Source organism: Orbicella franksi, chromosome 1, assembly GCF_964199315.1.
Source record: "Orbicella franksi chromosome 1, jaOrbFran1.1, whole genome shotgun sequence".
Lineage (NCBI taxonomy): Eukaryota > Metazoa > Cnidaria > Anthozoa > Scleractinia > Merulinidae > Orbicella > Orbicella franksi.
In genome coordinates this window covers 37634873-37659984 of record NC_138145.1, presented here as the reverse complement: position 1 = coordinate 37659984, position 25112 = coordinate 37634873, and the positions used below count along the sequence as shown (strand labels likewise).

The window sequence follows — 25112 nt, the reverse complement described above, 5'->3', positions numbered from 1 at the left end:
AACACGCTATATATCCTTGGATGGTATACGCCCTGATTGTTATATTCATCATATGTGGTTGTAACATCGGCATTTGGAGAAAGTTTCAACATGGAGGGGTCGCAACACAGCAACCATGCAGAGCCTCGCAAAGCAAACGCTTAACAAAGACCTTGATGTTTGTATCTACTCTTGCTTTGCTGTCGTGGCTCCCTTTAATCATTTCGATCAGTCTAAAATTAGTCTATCATGTCCAGATACCTAGCCTTTGGTATTACCTGGTGGTAGTTTTAAATATATCGAGCTCCTTTGTGAATCCAGTTTTGTACGCGTTAAGGATTCCTGAGTTCACAGAAGCCCTGGTTTTGTGCTGCTCTAAAAGGTAAGCGGCGCCGATCATTACAGCAACTAAAAGACACAGAAAAATAAGAACAGAGCCCGGTCCACTACAACTGGCGTTTGAACAGGAAGTGATGGATACCAAACTGTAGTGAAACGAGACAATAGAACTTCTAGGTTGATACTGCGGGTTTCACTCTCTAATATTTCATAACAAAACATTGTTTTGAACATTGTTAATAAATCATGCTAATATTAGATTCTACGGTATGCAATCTTAAAAATATTTTGTATCGTCAGTGAACTCGATCAACAACAGGTTGAATAAGTGAAACTTTGGATCTCAACTTTATTAGTACAGCATTAATGTACTCCCTATAAACACAGCACAAAATACAGGAAGTAATAATTATCTTCATGCAATATCGTGTTATGATAATAGCTGCGAATTAAAATAAACCTAAAAAATTAACAAGGATCCCTCGGAAAATTTTTGGCCCTGGCCAACGATTTTTAAATTCGCCTTAATACTAGGTGAACATAACTTTGTAGTTGATCAAAATATACAGCTACGAAAGAGAATTAGCAGCAGCTATGAATATTATGATAAATAAGGACGAAAATATCAAAAGATGTGTGCCCGTTTCTACATCTGTAATAGGAACCGTATTCCTTGAAGAAGTGTACTGAGTTTTCTTTAAATATACATTTGTAGAGGCCTGAGTTCAAGTTTGGTGACTAATTTATGACCGTTGAATTCGAAGCATGTAACTCCCAGAAGAAATTAAGTGAAAACAGAACTTAACGTTTTTGTCCACACTCGTCATGTGCGGACTTTCAGACTGTACTGATCATCCCGCTTCCAAAACCATTTCACTTTTTACAAAATCTCATGCAGCTTTCTAAGTAAGTTTTGTCCTTCGATTGAAAATAATGTACTTTTCTAACCATTTACGGTTGAAACGCGGTAACTCCTTGCAATAGTCGTCATGCGAGCTACAGTCATGCTTTTTAAACTGTTTCCCCCAGGTTTGGGGCCGGTTAAAAAAGCGTTGATCAAACAAAGCAACAGAAAACAGTCTTCCCCCAATAGAACACGAAAAGACCCAACAGCCAGAAACGGTTGATTCCAATAGAACACGACCTAAATGTATTCTATATATTTTGTTGTTTTTTTTTTTCGCTTGGCTAGTGAGGCTAAGAGAGTGTTCCTAGGTCGCTAAAAGGACAATTACTAGCTCAAGAACAAGTTCAGCGCACTGTGTAACATTGAATTTTCATTCCAAGTCCATTTGTTTTGCCGAAACTGAAATTTAAGACAAAAAGAGCGCCAATGTTTATTTGATGGTCATTATTCAAATTTGTGGAAAACAAGGAAAACAGATGCCGCATCTTTATCACTTCATTAACACTGGGCCGCTAACAATGTGCACTCAATTGCCAATCTAACTCCAAGTGGCATGGTAAAACCAACTTCAAATCTCTAAGTTTACTTTCCCCATCGGAAAGACAGGCTTATAACCTATAAACTCCAGTTAATAGAGAATTTAGCTGTAAGGTATAGTTCCTTAAAGGTAAATACTTTTGCAAATTCAAGATCAAACAAGGCATTGAGTAAATATGATCCTGTTCATTATTCTTTTGTAAAGTCAAAACGGCAAACATTTCCTTTTTAAATTACAATTTTTAATTACGTGCGCCGCCAGAGACTAAATATCGATGATTAGCTTGTGACAGATGGATATTAACGAACGCAGCAAAATTAAAAAGCTACAGCAGGTCTGGCGAATATATCTGCTGTTTTCGCTTATAAATCGCTCTGCACATGTAAATCACTTTATACCTATATTTTTGAAAAAGAAAAATGTCGAAGACTCCTAATATCAATGGATTGCTGAAGAACTCCACGAGCCATAAAAAGTAAATATTGATGCAATATTCATGCAATATTCGTATTCATTTATATTTATGACGTACCCCTAATGTCAATAGATTGCTGAAGAACTCTATAAACAATAAAAAGTCAAAATCCATGCAAACCGAGCAACTACATCTATTAAATTATCAATGTCTTACCCAGCTGTTGATTAGGCTATTCTTCTTTCCTTTTTAACTCAAAGAATAATTGGCTGATAAACTAAACTAAAATGAGACATTTAACAATCACGTAACAGCAAAATACTCGAAAATGCAGATGAAAATTCACAATATCCCCAGAATTTAAGTAAGAACCTGTCTCAAAATACAGTTCTGTGATACTTCCATGTAAATTTAAACAAATATACTATCGTTTTTCACCGTAGCCGAGCACTCATTTGTTGATTATTCTGTTTCGGACCAAGCTCATTGTGAATTTTAAATTCTTGCAAAAGGATACGAAAGTCAGGATAATTTAGTACTCAGGAATGAGCGCTATTTTGATTGAGGACTTCCATTGCATTTTTTTGCAAAAATTTATTCCATTGTCAGTTTTAAAAGCAAATAGTTTCTAGGCATTTGAAGAAATTTAAATTCAGTCTAGCAAGAACACTGCATAATAGCTGCGGACTTTTGATTGGTTAACCTTTAATAACTCGCGTACATCAAGGAAAAAGTTGACAATATGCCACTTGCTGCCGTCAGACGTTGTTACGTAAAAGCCCACGGTTTCGCGCATGAGCTGTTTCCTCGTCACGATGCAGCACTTATACCTTGCTTTCTGTCAAAATTAACCTTCTCAAACTATTTTTTATGGATAATTTTTTAAATTTTGAACATTTTCGCCTTTTAAATTTTGTTTAGAATTCTCGTGTAAACTTTCCAATGGATCTCCAATATGGTTGCAGTATCCTCATTATAATTTTGCATTGTACATATAGACCTGAATTGGAATTAGTGTTCAACAGAGCTTCAAGCTGCTCAAGCTGTTGTTTTAATAAAGGATCGTTTCGCTTTCTCTTTTGTAACTAGTAGAGCAGACTTTTATTCCTACTCCACGTTTCCTCAGCATAAATTTCCTCGATCGATCCATCGATGCTTCGCGATCTTGTTAATTATAAGCTGCCTGTTAATCTTTGAAATAACTAATTCTATAATTTTATGGCCACTAGCGTAAGCAACCCAAATTCCGAGTAACAAAAACAGTTTAAAAAGCTGATGTCACCTAAAATTAGCTTTTCACTAAATTTACTAGTTATTACAACGATGATTAGTCAATTTTAAAACGTGAAATGTCCATTCGTGTTGCCGCCTTAATTCGGTTTTTCTTGCAATCGCCTTGGGTCAAAAATTCCACTTAGCAGATGGTTATTTGCAGTGAGCACAAAATAACAAGGAGATAAACATGTTAAAGATACGGACGAGCTCAACAAAATATATTAGCACGTTTAGCCAAGCAGGCTCAGTGACCCGTTAATAACTGTGCCTTAAAAAGTGCAAATACAAGATATAAGCTACAATATAAGCCTTTCTTAAGAGGAATTCGTCCGTCATTTCTAAGTTTAGCTTTAATGATTGGCGTATATTAAGGAAAAAAGGTGACTACATGTCAATTGATGCCGTCAAACATTGTTAACTCCTTCGGCTTTGGGTATTAGCTGTTTCCTCGACAAGTTTGAAAATTGAAGGCATCCCACGACACAGTACTTACATCTTGCTTTCACATAACAAACGTTCTCAAAGTTGTAATTATTTTATTTTGTAATCTTTTTTTAATATTTTAGCGCTGTTAATTTTCACTTTCCCTACAAAACCCATACTTTTGTTCCAATTAAATTACCTTATAATTAGTTAAGTTAAAATTAACCTCTATCGATCGATCGGTCGACGCTGTGAATTCTGTTTTACAATCAACTTCCTGTTTAATGTTTGGGAAATTAATTATACAGATTTATTGAAGGGAACTATTTACACGCGTTTGAGATCACCCTCAGTTCTTTAAAAACTTTTCGGTAAAACCACTATGGAGTATATGAATAACAAGCTTACTCATTCACTGTTTTAAGGAAATGAAACGAAGCAAAACATCCAAACCATCATTTGAAACCTTTACTTAAAAGCAAGGGGAAAAAAAAACAGTACATGCTTCTGTGTTGATCACTGACTCGTCAAATTTGAGGAACATGACATAAGCATCGCGACGGATGACGCAACTTAGTCACGATTTATGGCAGTTATTGCAAAACTATTCTGAAAAATATTTTTCTTTCGCGTCTTTCAAACTAACACGGCCACTCTTTTGTTTTGTTTTAGTTTTGGAACGAAAAAACAAAACAACCGATCTTAAGCGTTTTAAGCTTTTTATAATGACGTTTGTCGCAAAAAAGTTAAAATGATGAAGCGGGGAAATAAGTAAGGCTTTTATTTCATGGGCGCAATTTGAAGTCATTTACAGAAAAGCACCCTACCGCCGCTTTGTTCCTGTCACGTTTATCTGGCTGCGTTACAATCTACGCTCATTATTAGCGACCCAAATAATACAATTCTAACAAGCGATCAATAATATTTGGAATAACTATCAAGCCCAACATGCACGAATTGAGGACCTATCTTGAAGTCCGTGTGTCGTTTTCTTTTCGCAGAAAGACCGTAGTATCAACCTCATGTCCGTGTCAAAGCCGGTAAACATTGCAGTCATAACACGCTCGCAGACGTATTAAGTTGCAAATGGGTGTCTATAAAGTCTTGACAAGTTGCGTCAGTGTAAAGTCAACTGAGACATGTCATGTGAAAGATTAGCCCACGATGATTAGTCTTAAAACGGTCAAAAACTACAACTTTGGTTATGATCTGTCACTCGCTCCTCTTTCTCATATATTGTGGTTTACAGAACTCCTATTTTTCCCATCAAGTAACGATACGTTATTATCGGCAAAATTTAATCGACGTTTCAATCGTTCAGTGAAACTAAAATATGATGAGAACAGAAGCAGCTACAAATAGCTCAGAGAATGCGACTGGTTCATCAATGATTGTTCCTTCCATGGCAGAAGGCATCGCATTGTGCGCCACATTTATTTTGATATTTGTATTTATTGTTGTAGGAAACTTGCTCACCGTTGTTTTGTTTGCAGTAGACAGGAGACTTCGTAAGAGAAGTTTGTTCCTAGTCATCAATATGGCGTTTGCTGACCTGATGTTAGGAGTCCTGTCGCTACCTATCTACATTTACACTGTTGGGAGCAGGTTTCAACTTTGGAAAGGGGCTTCGCCGATGTCTTTGCCAATTTTCTACACGATCGTTGATATCTTTTTCTCGCAGGCGTCGTTAATTTCTGCAGCTTTCGTATCAGGCGAGAGATTTTACGCCATTTACTGGCCGTTTAAGCACCGAACACTGTCAATGCGAGCATACCGTATTATTGTTTTCACTGTGTGGGCACTGACTCTCTTTATCGCCGCCCTCTTCAGTGCAACACATCTCTTGTTTTCATTCAAACGTGCTATGCATTATTGGATGCCATACGTCATGATTATAACATTCATCATATGTGGCAGTAACATCGGCATTTGGAGAAAGTTTCGACGCGGAAATATCGCTCCACAACAGCAAAACAGAGACTCGCAAAACAAACGCTTAACAAAGACCTTGCTATTTGTGTCTATTCTTGCTTTGCTGTGCTGGATCCCTTTAGTTATTTTGAACGGTTTAATTTTTGTGTATGATGTCCAAATACCGTGGACATTTTATGACCTGGTGAACGTTATAAATTACTCCAATTCTTTTGCGAATCCAGTTGTGTACGTATTAAGAATACCTGAGCTTAGAGAAGGCCTGGTTTTGTGTTGTTTAAGAAGACCAGCCGCGCCAAACATGGTAAACATTAATAGAAGAAGTAAGAAGACTCCGGCGACAGAGCTCAGAACTTTACGAACTCACAACAGTCTCCTACAGCTGAAGTTTAAACTGGAAGTTCTGGATACCAAAGTTTAGAAACTCTGAGTTGATGTTGTAGATTAGATGCTCTTGAGTTGTGAAGCGAAACATATGTTCCGTGATCAGTGAAGCATTGCCAGTTGTGCATAAATTTGTTTACACGCATATTTTGTCTCTTAACTCCATTTGTGCACCGCCTCTAACCACAACTAAACTACAAGAAAATTTTAACTTGGTTCAGGATCATGTAACATATAAACTACTATTTAACAAATTTCCAACCAGTTTAGGACAATAATGCATGGCATGTTTAGTGTGTGATCTCTTAACCCATAATTATTCCACTGAATAATTTTAGACATCATTTTACGGTTGGTCAAAATTACATGTGAGTAAGACAATTTGGGCCGGAAACAAACATTGTACCCTTCTGATGTCATCTTTCGGAAACATATGAGTGACAATGCCTTGCGTTTAAGTGGTGTTTTTACAGCTCATCAAACCAGGCCCTCCGATAAAGCAAACCTTCCCGGCGTTCTTTCGCTGGTTTCTCTTAGCTGTCGTGATGGCTGAAAGGTTGTACACACATTGTGACGTCAACGGTTCTTAATTTGCATATTTTGACCGCGCGCGGAATGTCGCACATTTTTTATTCGAATTGCCCAACTTCGAAGCAGGAAAAAAATTATTGTGCGCTTGTCCGAAGCCCAAAATCGAAATTTACCAATCAGAAAAAAAGTAGACTTCAATATTTTGGGGTAAAAAAAAGTGGGCAAAAATCTCATTTCATAGGCACTTCAAGGACATTCGCGCTAATTGTTTCTGCAAATGCTTACAACGCACGAAAATTCACAAGCCGCATCATGCATCGAGTGCGCGCTCACTAATATCAAAGTGCTCTGTGAACAAACTCGTGAATTGAACAGATGAATTAAATTATTTTTTTTGGATTATCTGGTTAAGGGAATTTTGTGGTTGATTTTTATATTTAGAGTACGAGCAGTAGTTCAGTGTTCGCTGATATGGTACCAAAGAAACAAAGTAACATTTGGATAAGATGGTATCACAACAGACCTTTTTCGCTTGGGCAGTTGTCCTATTACAGACCACGTGATATTCTCTAGAGAATTGTCCTTTTATCCATCTAAAAATTATTTATTCATATGCACGCGACTATTTCAAAATTTGAAAGGAAGAATTCTCAAGAGTATCATCACATGGTCTGAAATGGGGCAACAAACCGCCCAGTCGAAAAAGGTCTATTGGCACGATCATGTTATTACATGAAAAAATGAAGAAAATCTATCGATTAGAGGTTTGAATTTTTTGCAAAATGCACCATCGAATTTCGTTCTTTTTAGCTCTTCGTTTATCTGTGCGGCAGTTTCAACTGCCTATTAAAGTGTTACGTTTTGTGAGAATTATCAACGCAACGGATTCACTTGTACAAAATATTGCTAGGAAACTTTGTCTCCGTTGATTCATCTTTGATGTTTTAAGCTAAAAACCCTGGAGACCATGCTGATTTACACGCGCCAATTTTTCAAAATCAGACTAGTTTGCCACATGCTTTATCTCTGAAACGAAGTCCGTGACCCCCAATGTTTCTTCATTTATGAAACAAGTAATTAATGATCTGTCCGAAGTAGAAGTTTGAAGAAAATCTTTCGAGTAGAACATTTTCGCGCGAACGTCCTTAATTTAGCGTTTAATGTTTCAGCATTTGCTTTTCGGATTTTGGAGGTAAGCAAAGCGTTCGTCTTGTTCCTGGACCTCTTTATTTCACCTCGGTACTGATCCGTGCAAGTTTATGAGGTTTGTAATATAGATGCTTCAACCGAAAGCTGAAGGCTAGCTAGATTGGGCTTCAAACCTCTTCAGTTCGCTCTCTCAATAGCTAACTGTAAAGCGAACACGTTTTATTTGGGGGTTCGCGACTGGCTAATAACGGGGAAAACCGGGAATAATTGACTTGGGGGCTAGGAAGACAAACAGTCATTTGCTCTACATGAATTAGAAAACAAATTTTGATTTGCAGATTAGAATCATCTACTCTATACCTCGAAGTGGAAGGAAATGTTAGTTTGCCTGCTCAAAACAATTAACAGGGTTTTGTTGAAGATAGGCATTTATAACCTTGAATTGCCTTTGTAGGAAAAAAAGGCTCGCAGGCGAGAGGCATTAACACTAACCTAAAAAGGTATAGTAGGGCAATAATTTCAAATGAAAATGTCTTGATCCCTCAAAAAATGAAAAGTACACATCTTTCTTGCTGTATCAAGCTAATTGTATTCAAGTTTGTGAAATGTAGTTTCGATCATTATGCTCGGCAGTTTGCCGGTTTTGAGTGACTTTTTTTTTAGCGGTTTTCAAGAAATTTTGAGAGGTTTCAGTCTGGATTCTCGTAGGCCCAATGCCCCCTATATCGACGAGTTTTTTATTACTGAATTACACATGTCCGATTGTGTGTTACGTTTAATGCTAATTATAAAAGCACTCGTGCTAGTTAGGTATGAGATGGTTATAGCCAACTCAGATCCAAAACGCGCGCTGGTGAAAAAATTGTCTGATATAACGCTAGGGTGATCTGCGACTAGACATTGCATGAGTACATGTATTTTGACATCGTTTGTCTATATTTTCATTGAGTATTTGAATTTGTTTTCCTACATTATTATTAGTTCGAAGAAGCGAATTTTTCATCAACAATTTTAGAAACCAGATGAAGCGTTTTGGCACAACCGTCGCTCAACGTTTTGTGGCGTGTTTTTAACCAGTCAAAAGGATCCTTTGTTTTCCATCGCCGTGCACTGTGAGAACTTTGTAGTCAATCAAAATAAAACATGTCTTAGTGCTCAAGTTGTTGTCGCTACGTTATAAATGAATTGGTTCATGCTTTTAGCTTTGCGAATATCGAGTTATGGATGCACTTTGGAAGTTTGGAGAGCACTCAAGAAGCTACACTTCTCTCTTGCTCTCCAAACTTCCCGCGTGCATCCATAACTCGATATACCCTGCACGCTAAGTATGAACCAATTCTTCAATACGTGGCAAAAAGTCTTGTTTTAACCAGACATGAAAACCGCAGAATTTAACGTGGTGAATATGTAAGAAATAATTCATGATCTTAAAAAAAAAAAAGAAAAAAAAAAGAAAAAAAGAAAACCATCACCTTTCGACGAGCAAATGTAAATTGGTAGAGACTCCTAGCATGAAGTCAACACACGCCATATTGCTGAATAGAAACAAACTTCCCTTTCAAAGTCTCGGCCTGTCTGAGCGAACGGAATTATGGTGTGCAAGTCTCCTACGACAATAAAAACAAACTCTAACCTACTAACGGAGCACAATGCAATGCCTTATGCCTTGAAAGAAACAATTCTTGATGAAACCGTTGCGTACTCGGAACTTTTGTTTGAAAGCCAATAATCTGAAGCATTTTGCATCTCTAATGGAACATATTGTTGAATTAATCAACGATGATTGTCCCAGAAAAAGCGAAAAAACTACAAAGTCGACCGTGATGTGCCACTTGGTCACCCTTTAAATTTCTCCTGCTGCAATTGAACTTAGAAACCAATAAAAATTTAATCTTCGTAATTTATTCCTCCTCAAAGTTTCATTCCCCCGGCATGTCAAGTTATTTCATATCGCACGGTCCATTTGAAATACAATTATCAATCAAAAATGAAAAACACATTTACCGTTTTGTCAAGGTTGAACACACGTATACGTACATCTTGACAAAGTGCGTCAACTTTGAAAGTATGGTAGACCTAAAGCATAGCGTCTTAATGGAACATTATTCATTTAGTCCTCAGTGATCGGTCTTCAAAAATTGAAAAAGCTACACATTTAACACTTAATGACTGGTCCTGAGGGGAACAGTGCATTTTGTTTCCAGAGAATCTCAATGTGTCCCGAGACGAAGTCGAGAGAAACAAAATTCACTGTTCCCCAAGGGACCAGTCACTAAGTGACTTGTTGTATAGCAAAACCAAACAAAAGCAAATTTTGAAAAACGCGTTGAGATTCCAGCGACAAGATCAGGCCACCTTCGACCAACTGCACGCTCTGATCACGTGCAACAGCGGTCAACTTTTCGTGGTTAACAGTGAACTGTTTCTTGTTTGACGTCATCGTTTTTCTTGTTGCCCGCTCATGGCATTTGGCAGTAACCAGTTTCATTGTTAGGTGAATGGGCGCGCTGTAGCAGGAAAAACGCCAGCTATATAACAACTGGCCTTGATGCCACTTGGTCTTCGATTCACTCTTATAAAGTGTGGATTATATAACTCCTATTTCCTGGTCTCATCTACACGTAGTCATCGGCTGAGTTTATTCAGCGTTTCAATCGTTCTGTCAAAACTAAAAAAAAAAAATGAATATTACAGCAGCAGCTAACACTTGCTCAGAGAACGCGACTGGTTCAACCAGAATTGTTCCTTCCGAAGCAGAAGGAATGGCATTGTGCACCGGTTTTATTTTCGAGCTTGCCTTTATTATTGTGGGAAACTTGCTCACCATTGTTCTTTTTGCAGTAAACAGGACACTTCGAAAGGGAAGTTTGTTTCTGGTAATCAATATGGCGTTTGCTGACCCGATGTTTACTTTAAATTGTCGGGGCTGTTTATCTGTTTTGGCCGACTGATTTCGAATGGATATCTTTGTATATTTTCTCCATAGTCGCTAATCCATTTTTTACATTTGCCTCGATAATTTCTGCGGCTTTTATTTCTGCCGAAAGACTTTACGCCTCGTATCGGCCACTAAAACACCGAACACTGTCAACGCGAGCATACCACATTGTTATATTTATGATCTGGACACTTCGTGTCGTTTTTGCCGCTATCGGCACTGCTTTGAATCTCTTTATTTCAGCTAAACACTCTACATACCTTTGGACGCTATACATCCTGAGTCTAATATTCACCGTGTGTGGCTCTAACATCGCCATTCGTAACAAGTTTCAACAGAAAGCTGTAGCCACACGATAGCCAAGAAGATCTTCATAAAACAAGCCCTTAACAAAGACCTTGCTGTTTGTATCTATTCTTGCTTTGCTGTCGTTTCTCACTGTAATTTTCATGCAATATATAATTTTTGCCTACCAAGGCCAGATACCTTGGAAATTTTGCCTTGACGCCTGCGCTGCACTTATTCCGCTCGTCCTGATCTCGAGCCAAATATCTCCCTGTCCGGCCCTTCCACTCCGTCAATAAGTATTTTATCACATGACCATTTTGTGGCTTCTTCAATTGTGAGGAGTTTTGACTTTCCTTCTTCTCTCGAAGTAACGTGGCAACTGAAAACCTCCGTAGTTCTGCGTCGGACAGTTCTCCAGGACAGCATCGATTTTGCGGGGCGTACGTGTTCTAATAGGGCGTGCGCGTTTTTCAGACCCTCTTACTTCGACGAGTACGGCCCTGACACGGGACCTTTCGTTATGGTTTTGCAAAGAAATAGCGCACGGGGCTGCACGGGTCATATGATAAAAACCTACCATTTAACATACAGTCGAACCTCCCGTAAGCGACCAGCCAAAATGTCAAGCCTAGGTGGTCGCTTACGGGAGGGGGGTAGCTTACGAGGGAATATTGGGCGAAAATTTTGCCTCATTAGCATATGGTAACTGCAGAGACTTACCCCATGTTTTAAATGTTTTTCAAAAGTCAATTTCGAGAAAAAAATACTCTACTTATCATTGAGAAATATCCGTCTCTTGTACTACCCAGTATTGCGCTAATGTTACAACAACTTATTATCCAATTTCTGCTCTATTATCTGTCAAGCTGTCGCTTACGGAAGGTCAAAAACAAAAGATAATTTCAAACTATTAGCTCTAAAAGTGGTCGCGGTCGCTTACGAGAGGTGGTCGCTTACAAGAGCTTCTAAATATAGTGATTTTTAAAAACTGTTGGTATTTTGGAAAACTGGTCGCTGAGGAGAGGTGGTCGTACGTTTGACTGTAATCCTAAAATGTTTCAAGGCAATAAGGCCTTCTTGGCATGTTTTCTAAGTTTTCGCAACAGATACTTTTTTCTTTCCACAAAAAAAAAAAACAACAACAACAACACAGTAGCTTGAATAATGGGTGATTTCCAAAAACAGTAAAACTATAACTCGACACCTAAAACAAATATTCTGTAGTACGCTTTTAAATTTAATTTGAGGTAAGAGGTAATCCTAAGCTAAAAGGAATTTGAGAAAATTGCTTAGCAGCCACTTGCTTTTTCTAATACGCAAAATGGCATTCATTATGTCGCGTGATGTTTAAAAGATATGTTATTACTGCCATTAAGATTAGATGTTTTACGCACCATTTGTAAGCTTCTAACGTGAAACTAATTACATTTCGGCTCTATACGCTGAAAGAGAAACTTAAAAAGGTTTTGTTAAGAATGCCCTACATTTTCCGTGGCGGACCAAAGTCTTAACTGCGTTTTTGTTATCTTATGGTTACGGGATTAGAGCTCATATTAGAGCTCGTTTACTATTTTTAATGCAGGTTTGTGTCAGATGAATGCCTTTTAAAAGAGAAACACTCTGGAAATGCGGTTTGATATCAACCACCTGGAATAAACCGAGAATTAAGCCACGCATCGTTTAGCTTTACTGGAACACTTCGGCGATATCACGCTCTTCCGATTTTTCATTTAACCACAAAAAATCCTCATCATTTGATTTATAATGCTGAATTTAGAAAATTATTCATGCATTTTGATTACCTTTTATCTATGGTCTATTAGAGGATAGACGTATAGATGACCTGATTGAAATTTTTTTTCGTTTCTTTGTTATATAAAAGAATTTAAAGGGACGATAGCGTCGTCATGTGATGTTCTTTTAAAAGATCAAATAACAGCAGCATCGAGAATCAGAATCCGATTTATGTACAATGTTCTAGTTCTACTATTCAATTCATATCCTTCAACGTGAATGCTACAGTCTGGTGTCCATCTCTTCCTGTTCAAACGACAATTCAAGGTGACTAGGATCTGTTCGCAATGTTCTTAGCTGTGTCTCCAAAGTCGAAGTGGGAGCCATCTTATTTCTTCTTTTAATGTCTTCGATGTTAACTGCTGCTTGCCTTCCAAAACAGCACGAAAGAAAGGCTTGTTTAAACTCAGGAATTTTAAATGCATACACAATTGGATTTACAAAAGAGTTCGAAAAATTTTGAATGTTGGCGATAGTAAAATATCTCAAAGGTATCGAGATAGTTAACGCGTGTAAACAGCTCAAAACAATTAAAGGTGTCCATGACAGCAAAGCAAGAGTAGATACAAACATCAAAGTCTTTGTTAAGCGTTTGTTTTGCGAGGCTTTGCTTTCCTGTTGCGAAGCGACCCTTCCATGTCGAAACTTTCTCCAGATGCCGATATGACAACCACATATGACAAGTATTAGAATTAAAGTGTATGGTGTCCAAACAAACACGGAATGTTTGAATGAAATTAAATTGAATAACGCGTTGAACACTGCGGAGATAAGGACGGCTAGTGCCCATACCATACCAAGAACAATGCGGTATTTTTGCACAGTTAGTGTTCGGTGCTTAAACGGCCAATATATGGCATAAAATCTCTCGGCGGAGATGAAGACCGCAGAAATAAGCGCCACCTGTGAGAAAACGGTGTCGATGATTCTGTTGACAGTTAGAAACTCTGTACTAGCTTCTGTCCAGAGTTGATAATCATTACCGATAACGAAAATGTAGCCTGGTAGAGAAAACGCTCCTAACATAAGGTCAGCAAACGCCATATTGATGACGAGAAATAAACTTTTCTTACGAAGATTCTTGCTGAGTACAAAGAGAACAATGGTGAGCAAGTTTCCTGCGACAATGAAGATAGATATCAAAATAAACGCGCTACACCATGCAATGCCTTCTGCTTTGGAAGAAACAAGCATTGATGAACTAGTCGCATTCTCCGGGCTCCTGTTAGCTGCCAATGTGCGGCTCATTTTTGGCGTTTTAGATGAACGATGAAAACGTTTCCATTTAGAAAAAGACCTGTGGCTTTACTAGTGAGGGTCTAAGGTCCCCTATTGAGTAGCCTGAAAGGCGACAGCTCGGAGTATTCTGTTTGTTCTTTTTTGCCTGTGTGGAGGTCGATCATCGGCAAATGTCCACAACGGAAACGTTTGGAGTTTCAATACTACATAAGGCTGAAAACAGCTGTTCACTTGCGTTTTTCGCTCTTTCAAGGCCAATCATCGTGCCGGACTAATTCAACAATGATGCATCAGTGACACCCAATGCCGTAGTTGAATGTCTACCTTAATGTCGACGTTGATACAGTCTCTTAGGATATTAGCATACGCATCTACAATGTAAATAAAGCTGCAGGTCTAATGTCCAAACTTCTAAGAGTGGGCGGAAAGAATACATCCTGTTCGACCTACCCTTTTAAACTGTTTTTGCGTGGAAAACATTATTATAGACTAAAAAATGAGAAGAAAAATCAGGTAATTAATCTAAATAGGAAATAAAAGAAATGCCTACACTATTTGTTTGTAATAAAACAACCCTGTAGTTATAGATAACAGTACCTGATATTTACATATAAAAATAAAAATATGGAAACAATCTACGATATTGAGTGTTTAAATCATGACAGGCAGAGGTCACCGCGACCACTATTATTCTCTGACAGCATTCTTGAAGGATTTAAGGCTAGTGGGTTATTGCTTTACTTAATCCTTTATCCATACTTGTAGAACAAAAATGGCGTACAATAACTCCTGGTAAAGTATTGTCCCTTCTGTTCACCGTTTACTTTATGACAGTAAGTTTGGCTTTCATAATTTAAAAAAGGCTTTACACTAGTACTTTCATTTAGCAATAATTGCGTTCGAGAGAACGCAGTTCTAATCGGGTAATGCAGAAAAATTCGAGATTTTGTGTATGTATCTTTCTATAGCCTCTTCCAGGCGTTCAGTTAGTTGGGGCGCACCGCGAAATTCAGCGCGCGAAAATAAAAAAACAAGTGCGGTGAGATGAAGCGAAAGAACTTTTTTTCGCTCCTTCTCGCCGCGCTTTTTATATTTTTTCGCGCGCTGTTTTCTGCGGCGAGCCCCAACTAACTGAACGCCTGGAAGAGGCTAATCTTTACATGGACACCAATTTGGCAGCTCAGAAAAATTCTTTAGGGGCGAATGACGTCATCTCCATGTTTGTCCATATGCTTTCTGTGGAGTGTTGTACAATATTGCGGACTTTCGAGTGTCCAGACAGCTTATTGAAGACTGTAGCGGATAAGTTGTTTAAAGTTTGAAGTCAGTGTTAATGGCCTTTGAAAACCTTGCAGACATGTCTTCATGAAATGTGTACGACTTTTCGTACGAACAGAAAGCTGTAGTTTGGCTGCGTGTTGTGTACCCTCTTCTTTTCGACCAAAACCAACGCTGCTTTTCGCTGAATAAACCAAAGGAGAAAATGTGTAGTTTCACTTCGCTGGCCTATATTTCTGTGCGCAAAATATGTAACATAACCCAACGAAAGTGTGTTCATAGGAAAAGAGTTCAACTCCCACAGGATTGCTTTGGTACACCAACATGTCCTCCGTTTCATTGTTACGGTAGTGAAAATGCCCTGTAGCTGTTCCCCCAATGCCAAGGCGATTCAAAGTCGTATTCGTAAACATAATATAATTGTCCTAGTTTTGGTAATAAAAGCAGGTTGTCTCGCATACCGAAGGAACAGGCATCGTTTGTGTCGATTTACGCGGTCAGAATAAAACATGGACTACGGACTGCAGATTGCGGACTGCGGACTACGGGTTCGGGTATAAGACACAGAGTTAGGTATAAAACGCGGACTAAGCATTGCGAAATGGGCATAAAACACGGACTCAGGTATAAAACACGGAGTGCGGACTAAATGTGGCCTACCGACTGCAGTCCTTTTTTTTATTGACCGGTCGTAACTAATACACAATACTTTTATAAACGAGAACAGACCCTATCGTATGCACGTTCTTTGCGATCAATTCATTTGTTTTCGCCACTACTGGAGGGAGGCCAATTTTACGCCTACCTAACAGCTCAGGCACAAAATGCTGTTCCTAAAATTTTGCTTTTTTAACATACCAAACCTACCAAAATTCGAACGCACTCTTTAATCTGCTTTACTACTTAACAATTAGATTATGAGCTCGAGATTTCTGTGAGGTGAAAGTTGATGAGACCGAAGGCCGAATCAACTATCGCCCCATAGAAATCGAGAGCGAATAATCTGATTCTTTTAGTAGCATTTCGAAAAACGATTCCAATTTTTTCTGGTCTGAGTATTAAACTCCACGCTTTAGACAGTTCGAACGGACTGAATTAATTGTCAGTTTGACATTTGTAGTTGTATACGCGCGCTTATCAGTTTCTTTCAAAACGTTGGAGCTTTTTTAATTCAAGAAACCGTAAAGTGATCAATAATATTTCTATCAAGTCCAACATGCACGAATTGAGGACCTATCTTGAAGTCCCTGTGTCGTTTTCTTTTTCCAGAAAGACCGTAGTGTCAACCTCATGTCCGTGTTGAAGCCGGTAAACATTGCAGTCATAACACGCTCGTAGACGTATTAAGTTGCACATGGGTGTCTATAAAGTCTTGACAAGTTGCGTCAGTGTAAAGTCAACTGAGACATGTCATGTGAAAGATTAGTCCACGATGATTGGTCTTAAGAGTCCCTGTCCATAAAAATGGAAAATAACTCGGCAAGGGTTGAAAATTCGATTTCGCTCATATTTTCATGGTAGATAGGCTAGGGCATGACAAAAACTACTGGATAGTTTTTTGGCAAAATATCCTTTTATTTCAATGAAATATGCAAATTACCAACTTCCGTTAAAATCGTCATTTGACGCACCGTTGTATTAAACAAGTTTGAGAGCCTCGCATGCAAAACCACATCATTTTTCCGTCTTTAAAACACGCAAATATTTCTGCGCAATGTTTAAATGTGTACTGGGTTGGTTTTAGGGAATGTTGCGTTGTCTTTTTGGGTGCAAAATAATTAAATTTCGAAGACATGTATTTCATTCACTTAAAAGTACTTCGTGAATATAATTGATTTTCACCATGTGCGAAACCTTCAAATGGATTAAGCTTCTGGTGGTTGAATCGCAGAAGGATGATCTACAGATTCCTGTAAAAATTTCTTTGGGCAAACGATTGTGAGCCACGCGAAAGCTTTTCAAAGTACGTTAAAAATGCAAATATTTGACCATTCTCTCGTCAAATTTCAATTTACGGGTTAGACGTATATTTTAGCATGCGCCACATGACCTGACCAGTGTTAAGTTGAAATAGACACAGAGCTGATAATTTCGAAATGTTCTAACCTCATTTGCTGTAAAAGGCAGGTCCAAAGCCGATTTGACGTGTTTCTCTCACCATTCGTCGCACATAAAGCAGAAGTTTGCTTTTCTTTACATAACGTGCGATGTACATCGCCAACTGTCAACTTATTTAATGGTCGAATACCATGAATATGTGACCCTCTTTCGACACATATGATCACCACTGCATCTAAGTCAAAAACGGCTAAGTCATTTGTAGATAGTTGCTTGCTTTGCACTACACCAAAAATATTACGTTTGATCATCATGGTTTGATGGCTTGAATCCTTGCTTGCAGCGGTTCCCTGTTCGTCACGCAATGCTGTCATCCCAATTTAGGGGGTAGGGGTAGGACAATTTCTATCCTAACACATAAGGCTCCGTAAGGCTGGGAACCACTGGGAGCACACAATCGCGTTGAGTAGGAAGAGATACATTAAGAAGTGAGAAGAATGAATAGTTTACCATTGCCCCTGTTGTTATCTTTTACTCGGCCACCGCTACCTACATGCCCTGCGTAATACTGTAACGCTAAACTCATACCTAGGTCTTTTCGCGCTGTGCAATTATTTTTGGTTTACATGTAATACAATGGGCTACCCCTGGGGAAATGGGTGGTGACCGCTTAATGGGGCTAGCCGCTTAAATAGAGGTTGGTGTACCTTGAATATTTAATTTTTCACTATCGGGTTATAAATTTCTTGGTGAACATGGAGTCAATTCAAGACAATCATGATAGACATGTATTTGAATTATCACTCGTCATGCACCTTAAATTTCAGACTCTTATCTGCCATCGCCCTTTCCAAAACAAAGTTTTTAAATTTTAGGTGGCCGCTTAATAGGGATAAAGACAACAATGAAATCCTTATCGGAACGACCAAATGGTGGCCGCGGAGGTAACCGGTCAATAAGTGTTTTATTTACAATATTTTACTGACAATAATTTTGGACTGTATTGACAAAAGTCCTCTATTTTCTGTTAGAAACATACCAATGCCTCACCACTAGGCAAACAAAATACGCCAAATAAAACGGCATGGCCAGGGCTATTTACTCACGTAATTACTGATTAAATTTAGTCTGTTTTTCTCACGAATTAGACACGTTGTGATTTCCTATTTTTATTTCAACTAGTTCTTGCTTCATTGATCTATAATTTGTTCCATGGCGATTTTTTAAAAATTCTAGTGAGTACAGGCACTAGCTTAATCAGCTGTTGTCTGAAACATCAAAACGTACAACAAACGTGATTTGGACCGAGGCCAAGTACACTATAGAAAACGATTATATAAATATACACATATTATTATATATATGAACAAACAGATGAAGAATGATTAAATTGTTTCATTTATCCTGAGAGTGCTCTGTACAAAATAGATCAAAATGTGCAGCACATGCCGTGACAGCATTGCGTGACGAACAAATAACGGCTGTAAGATTGTGCTGCGCCGACACGCTTATCAGCAATGGTCAGCAATCGATCAAACGTATCATTTCGGCGCAGTGCAAAGCAAGCAACTATCTACAAATGACTCAGCCGTTTTTGACTTATATGCAGTGATGTTCATATGCGCAGAAAGATGGTCACAGATTCCTGGTATTCGACCAATAATAGGTTGACAGTTGACGATGTACGTCGGACGTTAACGTTGTGTAAACAAAAGCAAACTTCTGCTTTACGTGCGATGAATGGTCAGAGATCGACTAGAAACACGTCAAATCGGCTTTGAACCTGCCTTTTGCAACAAATAAGGTTAGAACATTTCGAAATTATCAGCTCTGTGTCTATTTCAACTTATTATAGGTCAAGTCATGTGGCGCATGCTAAAATATACGTCTAACCCGTAAATTGAAATTTGACGACGGATGGTCAAATATTTGCATTTTTAACGTACTTTGAAAAGCTCTCGCGTGGCTCACAATCATTTGCCCAAAGAAATTTTTACAGGAATCTGTAGATCATCCTTCTGCGATTCAACCACCAGAGGCTTGATCCATTTGAAGGTTTAATTTCGCACATGGTGAAAATCAATTATATTCACGAAGTACTTTTAAGTGAATGAAATACATGTCTTCGAAATTTAATTATTTTGCACCCAAAAAGACAACGCAACATTCCCTAAAACCAACCCAGTACACATTTAAACATTGCACAAAAATATTTGCGTGTTTTAAAGACGGAAGAATGATGTGGTTTTGCGTGCGAGGCTCTCGAACTTCCTTAATAAAACGGTGCGTCAAATGACGATTTTAACGGAAGTTGGTAATTTGCATATTTCATTGAAATAAAAGGATATTTTGCCAAAAAAAAACTATCCAGTGGTTTTTGTCATGTCCTAGCCTATCTACCATAAGAATATGAGCGAAATCGAATTTTCGACCCTTGCCGCGAAATTAAGATTTTGTCTGATTTTTACAGGCAGGCACTCTTAAAACAGTCAAAAAACTACAAATTTGGTCATGATCTGTCACTCGCTACTCTTTCTTAGCTATTGCAGTTTACAGAACTCCTATTTTTCCCATCAAGCAACGATACGTTATTATCGGCAAAGTTTAATCGACGTTTCAATCGCTCAGTGAAACTAAAATATGATGAGAACAGAAGCAGCTACGAATAGCTCAAAGAACGCCACTGGTTCATCAATAATTGTTCCTTCCATGGCAGATCGAAGGCATCGCATTGTGCGCCGCATTTATTTTAGCATTTGTATTTATTGTCGTAGGAAACTTGCTCATCATTGTTCTGTTTGCAGTGGGCAAGAACCTTCGAAAGAGAAGTTTGTTTCTAGTCATCAATATGGCGTTTGCTGACCTGATGCTAGGAACTTTGGTTCCACCTATGTTCGTTTACGTTGTCGGATTTGAATATCACTTTTGGTCTGCCGGATTACCTATACTTTAAAGCTTTTTACTGAATCGTTGATACCTTTTTCTCGCAGCCCTCCTTAACTTCAGCAGCTTTCATATCTTGCGAGAGATTTTACGCCACTTATTCGCCACACAAGTATCGAAGATTGTCATTACGAGCATACCGCATTGTTATTTTTTTGGTCTGGGTAGTTTCTCTGGTTTTTGACGCCATCTTCACTGCATTGAAGCTCTTTATTTTAAGCAAACACGCTATATATCCTTGGATGGTATACGCACTGATTGTTATATTCATCATATGTGGTTGTAACATCGGTATTTGGAGAAAGTTTCAACACGGAGGGGTCGCAGCACAGCAACCACCACTGGTTCCATCTTCTCTCTCCTGCATTACAAGCCTATAGATTTAAAAGAAATGTTAAAGGATCATTTTATTATCAAGACATATGATACCACACAAATCCATTAACAATAATATAGATATTATGTACATGAAATTATTTATGTGATTAAGTCTACAAAAAGATATGGCAGAATCATAAAGCCAAAAATACACTATAATAGCAAATTAATAATTTACAAGGCTTACAAAGAACTATTGTTGTGTGTTGTTACTGAAGAGAAGTATAACATTTGCATATAATCAATAAAAATGATTGATTTCTGATTCAAGTGCAATTTTCTAGTTAGAAAACTTCTGTTTTGGTTGGAGAAAAAAAATTATTTCGATAAATAATTTGCTAGTGCATATATTACCCCAAGTCCTCGATATCTGAACTATCACTTCCACTGTCCTCTGGAGGATCTTCATTGAGCTCAATTAGAGCCTCTTGAAGAGGAAGTGCTCCTCTGCAATATAAAGTAACTATTAAAACAATGCTCTCAATTATTACACATATGCGTAATTATTATCATGCTACATTTCATGATAAAACCACCTCTAATTAAATTATTGTGGTCTATATTGCACACTGCCTTTTATAGCAATAGTGATCATTGGCAATCAGCAACTTTGAAAATAATTTTCCCATAGTGTTGATTGTCAAAGAAAGCTGACCAGATGTACATGTATCTAACTGTTGCCAAGTACAAACAATCATTTACCTCCAAGTCATTTCATCTGAATCACTTGAACAACTTGATTCACTGTCAGGCTCATCTGAATTACGATACTTGTCAGCATCTCCTTTCATAATGACCGAGTCATTCTTGACCTCACATATGACATCATTGACACAAAAAGAAGAGGCGCCTGTTGAATCAAAATCAGCCGATATACCTGTAATATCGACATCACCATCCTCACTGCAACAAAGAAGTTGAACACAAAACATATTTCGTAATACGTTCACTTCATACATGCATACCTGTATCATTATATATAGATATATATTATTGGCTCAACCACATACATGTGTAGTTGGTCAGACTCGATGTTTCATTGAGACAAACAAAACAGTAGGTGATATATAAAACAACTATGCAAGTCACAGGACATTACATTTTGAGCATCACTGACAAAGTCGCCAAGCAGAAAGGGAATTTTGTATATCTGGATAATAAAGGTAACATGTGGAGGGCAGCATGATTGAAAAGACATCAGTTACTTGACTGGACCTTTCTGATAAAAGCAGGCATGGATGACAGATCCACCCTTACAACAACATAGCCAATCAGCGAACGGCATTCGTGATAGAATGCTAGTAGATATATACTAAACCCAGTTAAAGTACATACAGCTGGATTGTACAGATCCAATATATTTCTGAATAGCAAGCTCTTTTGCAACAACATAAATAACAAACTAACCTGTCATGATAACCGCCTCCCAATGATAAATCTGGCAACTGCACCTGGATATCTTTCCCATTCATTGGAGTGGAGGTTACAAGAGGTACAGCTGTGTGACATGTAAATGAATGAATAGATACATAAATAAACAAATAAATAAATATATAAGGAAAAAAAAATAAACAGACTATAAAGGAAATATGTAAAAATAAAACTGACCAAATGAATTAAATGTAACGACTTCACCTACTCTACTTATTCCTCATCTAAAAAAGGTCAAAGTTGCGAGTGAAAACTTGTTTACATAATGTATCACCTTCAACATGGCGCCGTCGTTTTGCGGAAGGGCCATCGTCTCGTTTCTTCTCTCGTCTTGAAATTTCCTCTGCTGTGTAAATTTCCCTTATTTGAGAATAAAAAGAATTAGAACACGGAAATAACCAGAGAAACGGCACAAGCAAAGGCACAAAGTGCTCGTGAAAAATAAACGAAAGATGCTTGCCTTCTTCGTCGTTCCAAGGAAAGAAGGTGGGCAGCAAACGCTGAATCGCTTCGATATCCGCAATAAATCTTCGCAGATACCCACGAAGAATAAATTTGGCAGTCTAACCAAATCCTTCTATGACCTCGTTGCCAAAACTTTACAACCTCAGAAAATGAAGCGTGAATCTTCTTTCGGCCACTTCCAGTTCGCCGACCGCCTCGGGAAGACATTAAAACATCCACGAAAATTCACTCTCTAAACCTCAAACACCAACCAAAATCTACATCTACATACTCCAAAGCAATCAATTGAGCTATTACAACTATCAGAAATATAAATCACTCTAGGATCGCAAAGATATTTTCGGATAAAGCTATGAAAGCGTCCTCCTCGACGATATTGAAAGTTTGAGGCTAAAACTTTCAAACTGTTTCGTGACCGGACACGCATGCGCGGCCGTGACCCAGCTCCTTTAACAAAGACCTTGATGTTTGTATCTACTCTTGCTTTGCTGTCGTGGCTCCCTTTAATCATTTCGATCAATCTAAATTTAGTCTATCATATCCAGATACCTAGCCTTTGGTATTACCTGGTGGTAGTTTTAAATATATCGAGCTCCTTTGTAAATCCAGTTTCGTACGCGTTAAGGATTCCTGAGTTCACAGAAGCCCTGGTTTTGTGCTGCTCTAAAAGGTCAGCGTCGCCGTTCATCACAGCAACTAAAAGACACAGGAAAATAAGAATAGAGCCCGGTCAACTACAACTGGCGTTTGAACAGGAAGTGATGGATACCAAACTGTAGTGAAACGAGACAATAGAACTTCTAGGTTGATACTGCAGGTTTTACTCTCTAATATTTCATAACAAAACATTGTTTTGAACATTGTTAATCATTCATGCTAATATTTAATTCTACGGTATGCGATCTTAAAAATATTTTGTTTCGTCAGTGAACTCAACAAAAACTTCTCAACTTTATTAGTACAGCATTAATGTACTCCCTATAAACACAGCACAAAATACAAGAAGTAATAATTATCTTCATGCAATATCTTGTTACGATAATAGCTGGGAATTAAGATAAACCTCAAAATTAACAAGGATCCCTTGGAAAATTTTTGGGCTTGGCCAACGATTTTTTAATTCGCCTTAATACTAGGTGAACATAACTTTGTAGTTGATCAAAATATACAGTTAAGAAAGAGAATTAGCAGCAGCTATGAATATTGTGATAAATAAGGACGAACTATCAAAAGATGTGTGTCCGTTTCTACATCTGTAATAGGAACCGTATTCCTTGAAGACGTGTACTGAGTTTTCTTTAAATATAAATTTGTAGAGGTCTGAGTTGAAGTTTGGTGACTAATTTATGACCGTTGAAGCATGTAACTCCCAGAAGAAATTAAGTGAAAAGAGAACTTTTAAATATTTTTGTCCACACTCGTCATGTGCAGACTTCTAGACTGTACTGATCATCCCGCTTCTAAAACCATTTCACTTTTTACAAAACCTCATCCAGCTTTCTCAGTATGTTTTTTCCTTCGAGTGAAAATAATGCACTGTTCAATCAGCTCCTAGCAACTTGAAAGATTATTTATTTGTCCCTTTATAACTAATATAGGGTTGAGAGGATCAGTTTCCCCACATAACTCAGATTTTATTAGCATGCCACATTACCTTCTATAAGGTCTTGTTTTATTGGGATCAACCGTTTCAACTGCAAACGATTTGGGTTGATACGGTTGACGTTTCTCAATAGATCACTTTTCTAACCATTTACGGTTGAAACGCGGTAACTCCTGGGAATAGTCCTCACGCGAGCTACAATCACGCGACATAATCACGAAAATGCTTTTTGAACTGTTTCAACCTGGTTTGAGGCCGGTTCAAAAAGCCTTGATCAAGCAAAGCAATAGGAAACGGTTTTCCCCCAATAGAACACGAAAAGACCCAACAGCCAGAAACGGTTGATCCCAATAGAACACGACCTAAATGTATTCTATATATTTTGTTTGAGTTTTTGGTTTTTTTTTTTTTTTTCGCTTGGCTAGTGAGGCTAAGAGAGTGTTCCTAAGTCGCTAAAAGGACAATTACTAGTTCAAGAACAAGTTCAGCACACTGTGTAACATTGAATTTTCATTCCAAGTGCATTTGTCTTACCGAAACTGAAATTTAAGACAAAAAGAGCGCCAATGGTTATTTGATGGTCATTATTCAAATTTGTGGGCCATAAAATGGACAAAGAAAACAGATGTCGCATCTTTATCACTTCATTAACACTGGGCCGCTAACAATGTGCACTCAATTGCCAATCTAACTCCAAGTGGCATGGCAAAACCAACTCCAAATCTCTAAGTTTACTTTCCCCGTCGGAAAGGCTTATAACCGTGTCTTATAAACTCGAGTTAAAAGAGAATTAAGCTGTAAGGTATGGTTCCTCAATGGTAAATA

The 25112-nt window shown here is 38.0% G+C and overlaps 3 protein-coding genes across 3 annotated transcripts in view; 1 reads left to right on the top strand and 2 right to left on the bottom strand.

Annotated features, from left to right (window-relative positions):
• Positions 1 to 25112, bottom strand: part of LOC145461481 (uncharacterized) — a 479224-nt gene that overhangs the window by 154782 nt on the left and 299330 nt on the right.
• LOC145464284 (adenosine receptor A3-like) lies at positions 5210 to 7039 on the top strand. The gene has a single exon (XM_081448132.1). The coding sequence runs from the start codon at positions 5210 to 5212 to the stop codon at positions 6227 to 6229; it is 1020 nt and encodes a 339-aa protein (XP_081304258.1). The 3' UTR covers positions 6230 to 7039.
• On the bottom strand, positions 20718 to 22421 carry LOC145464279 (uncharacterized). The gene is made up of 4 exons (XM_081448120.1): positions 22196 to 22421; positions 21491 to 21691; positions 21143 to 21235; positions 20718 to 20784 (listed from the first exon to the last, which is right to left on the bottom strand). The coding sequence occupies exons 1-4, from the start codon at positions 22258 to 22260 to the stop codon at positions 20718 to 20720; spliced, it is 426 nt and encodes a 141-aa protein (XP_081304246.1). The 5' UTR covers positions 22261 to 22421.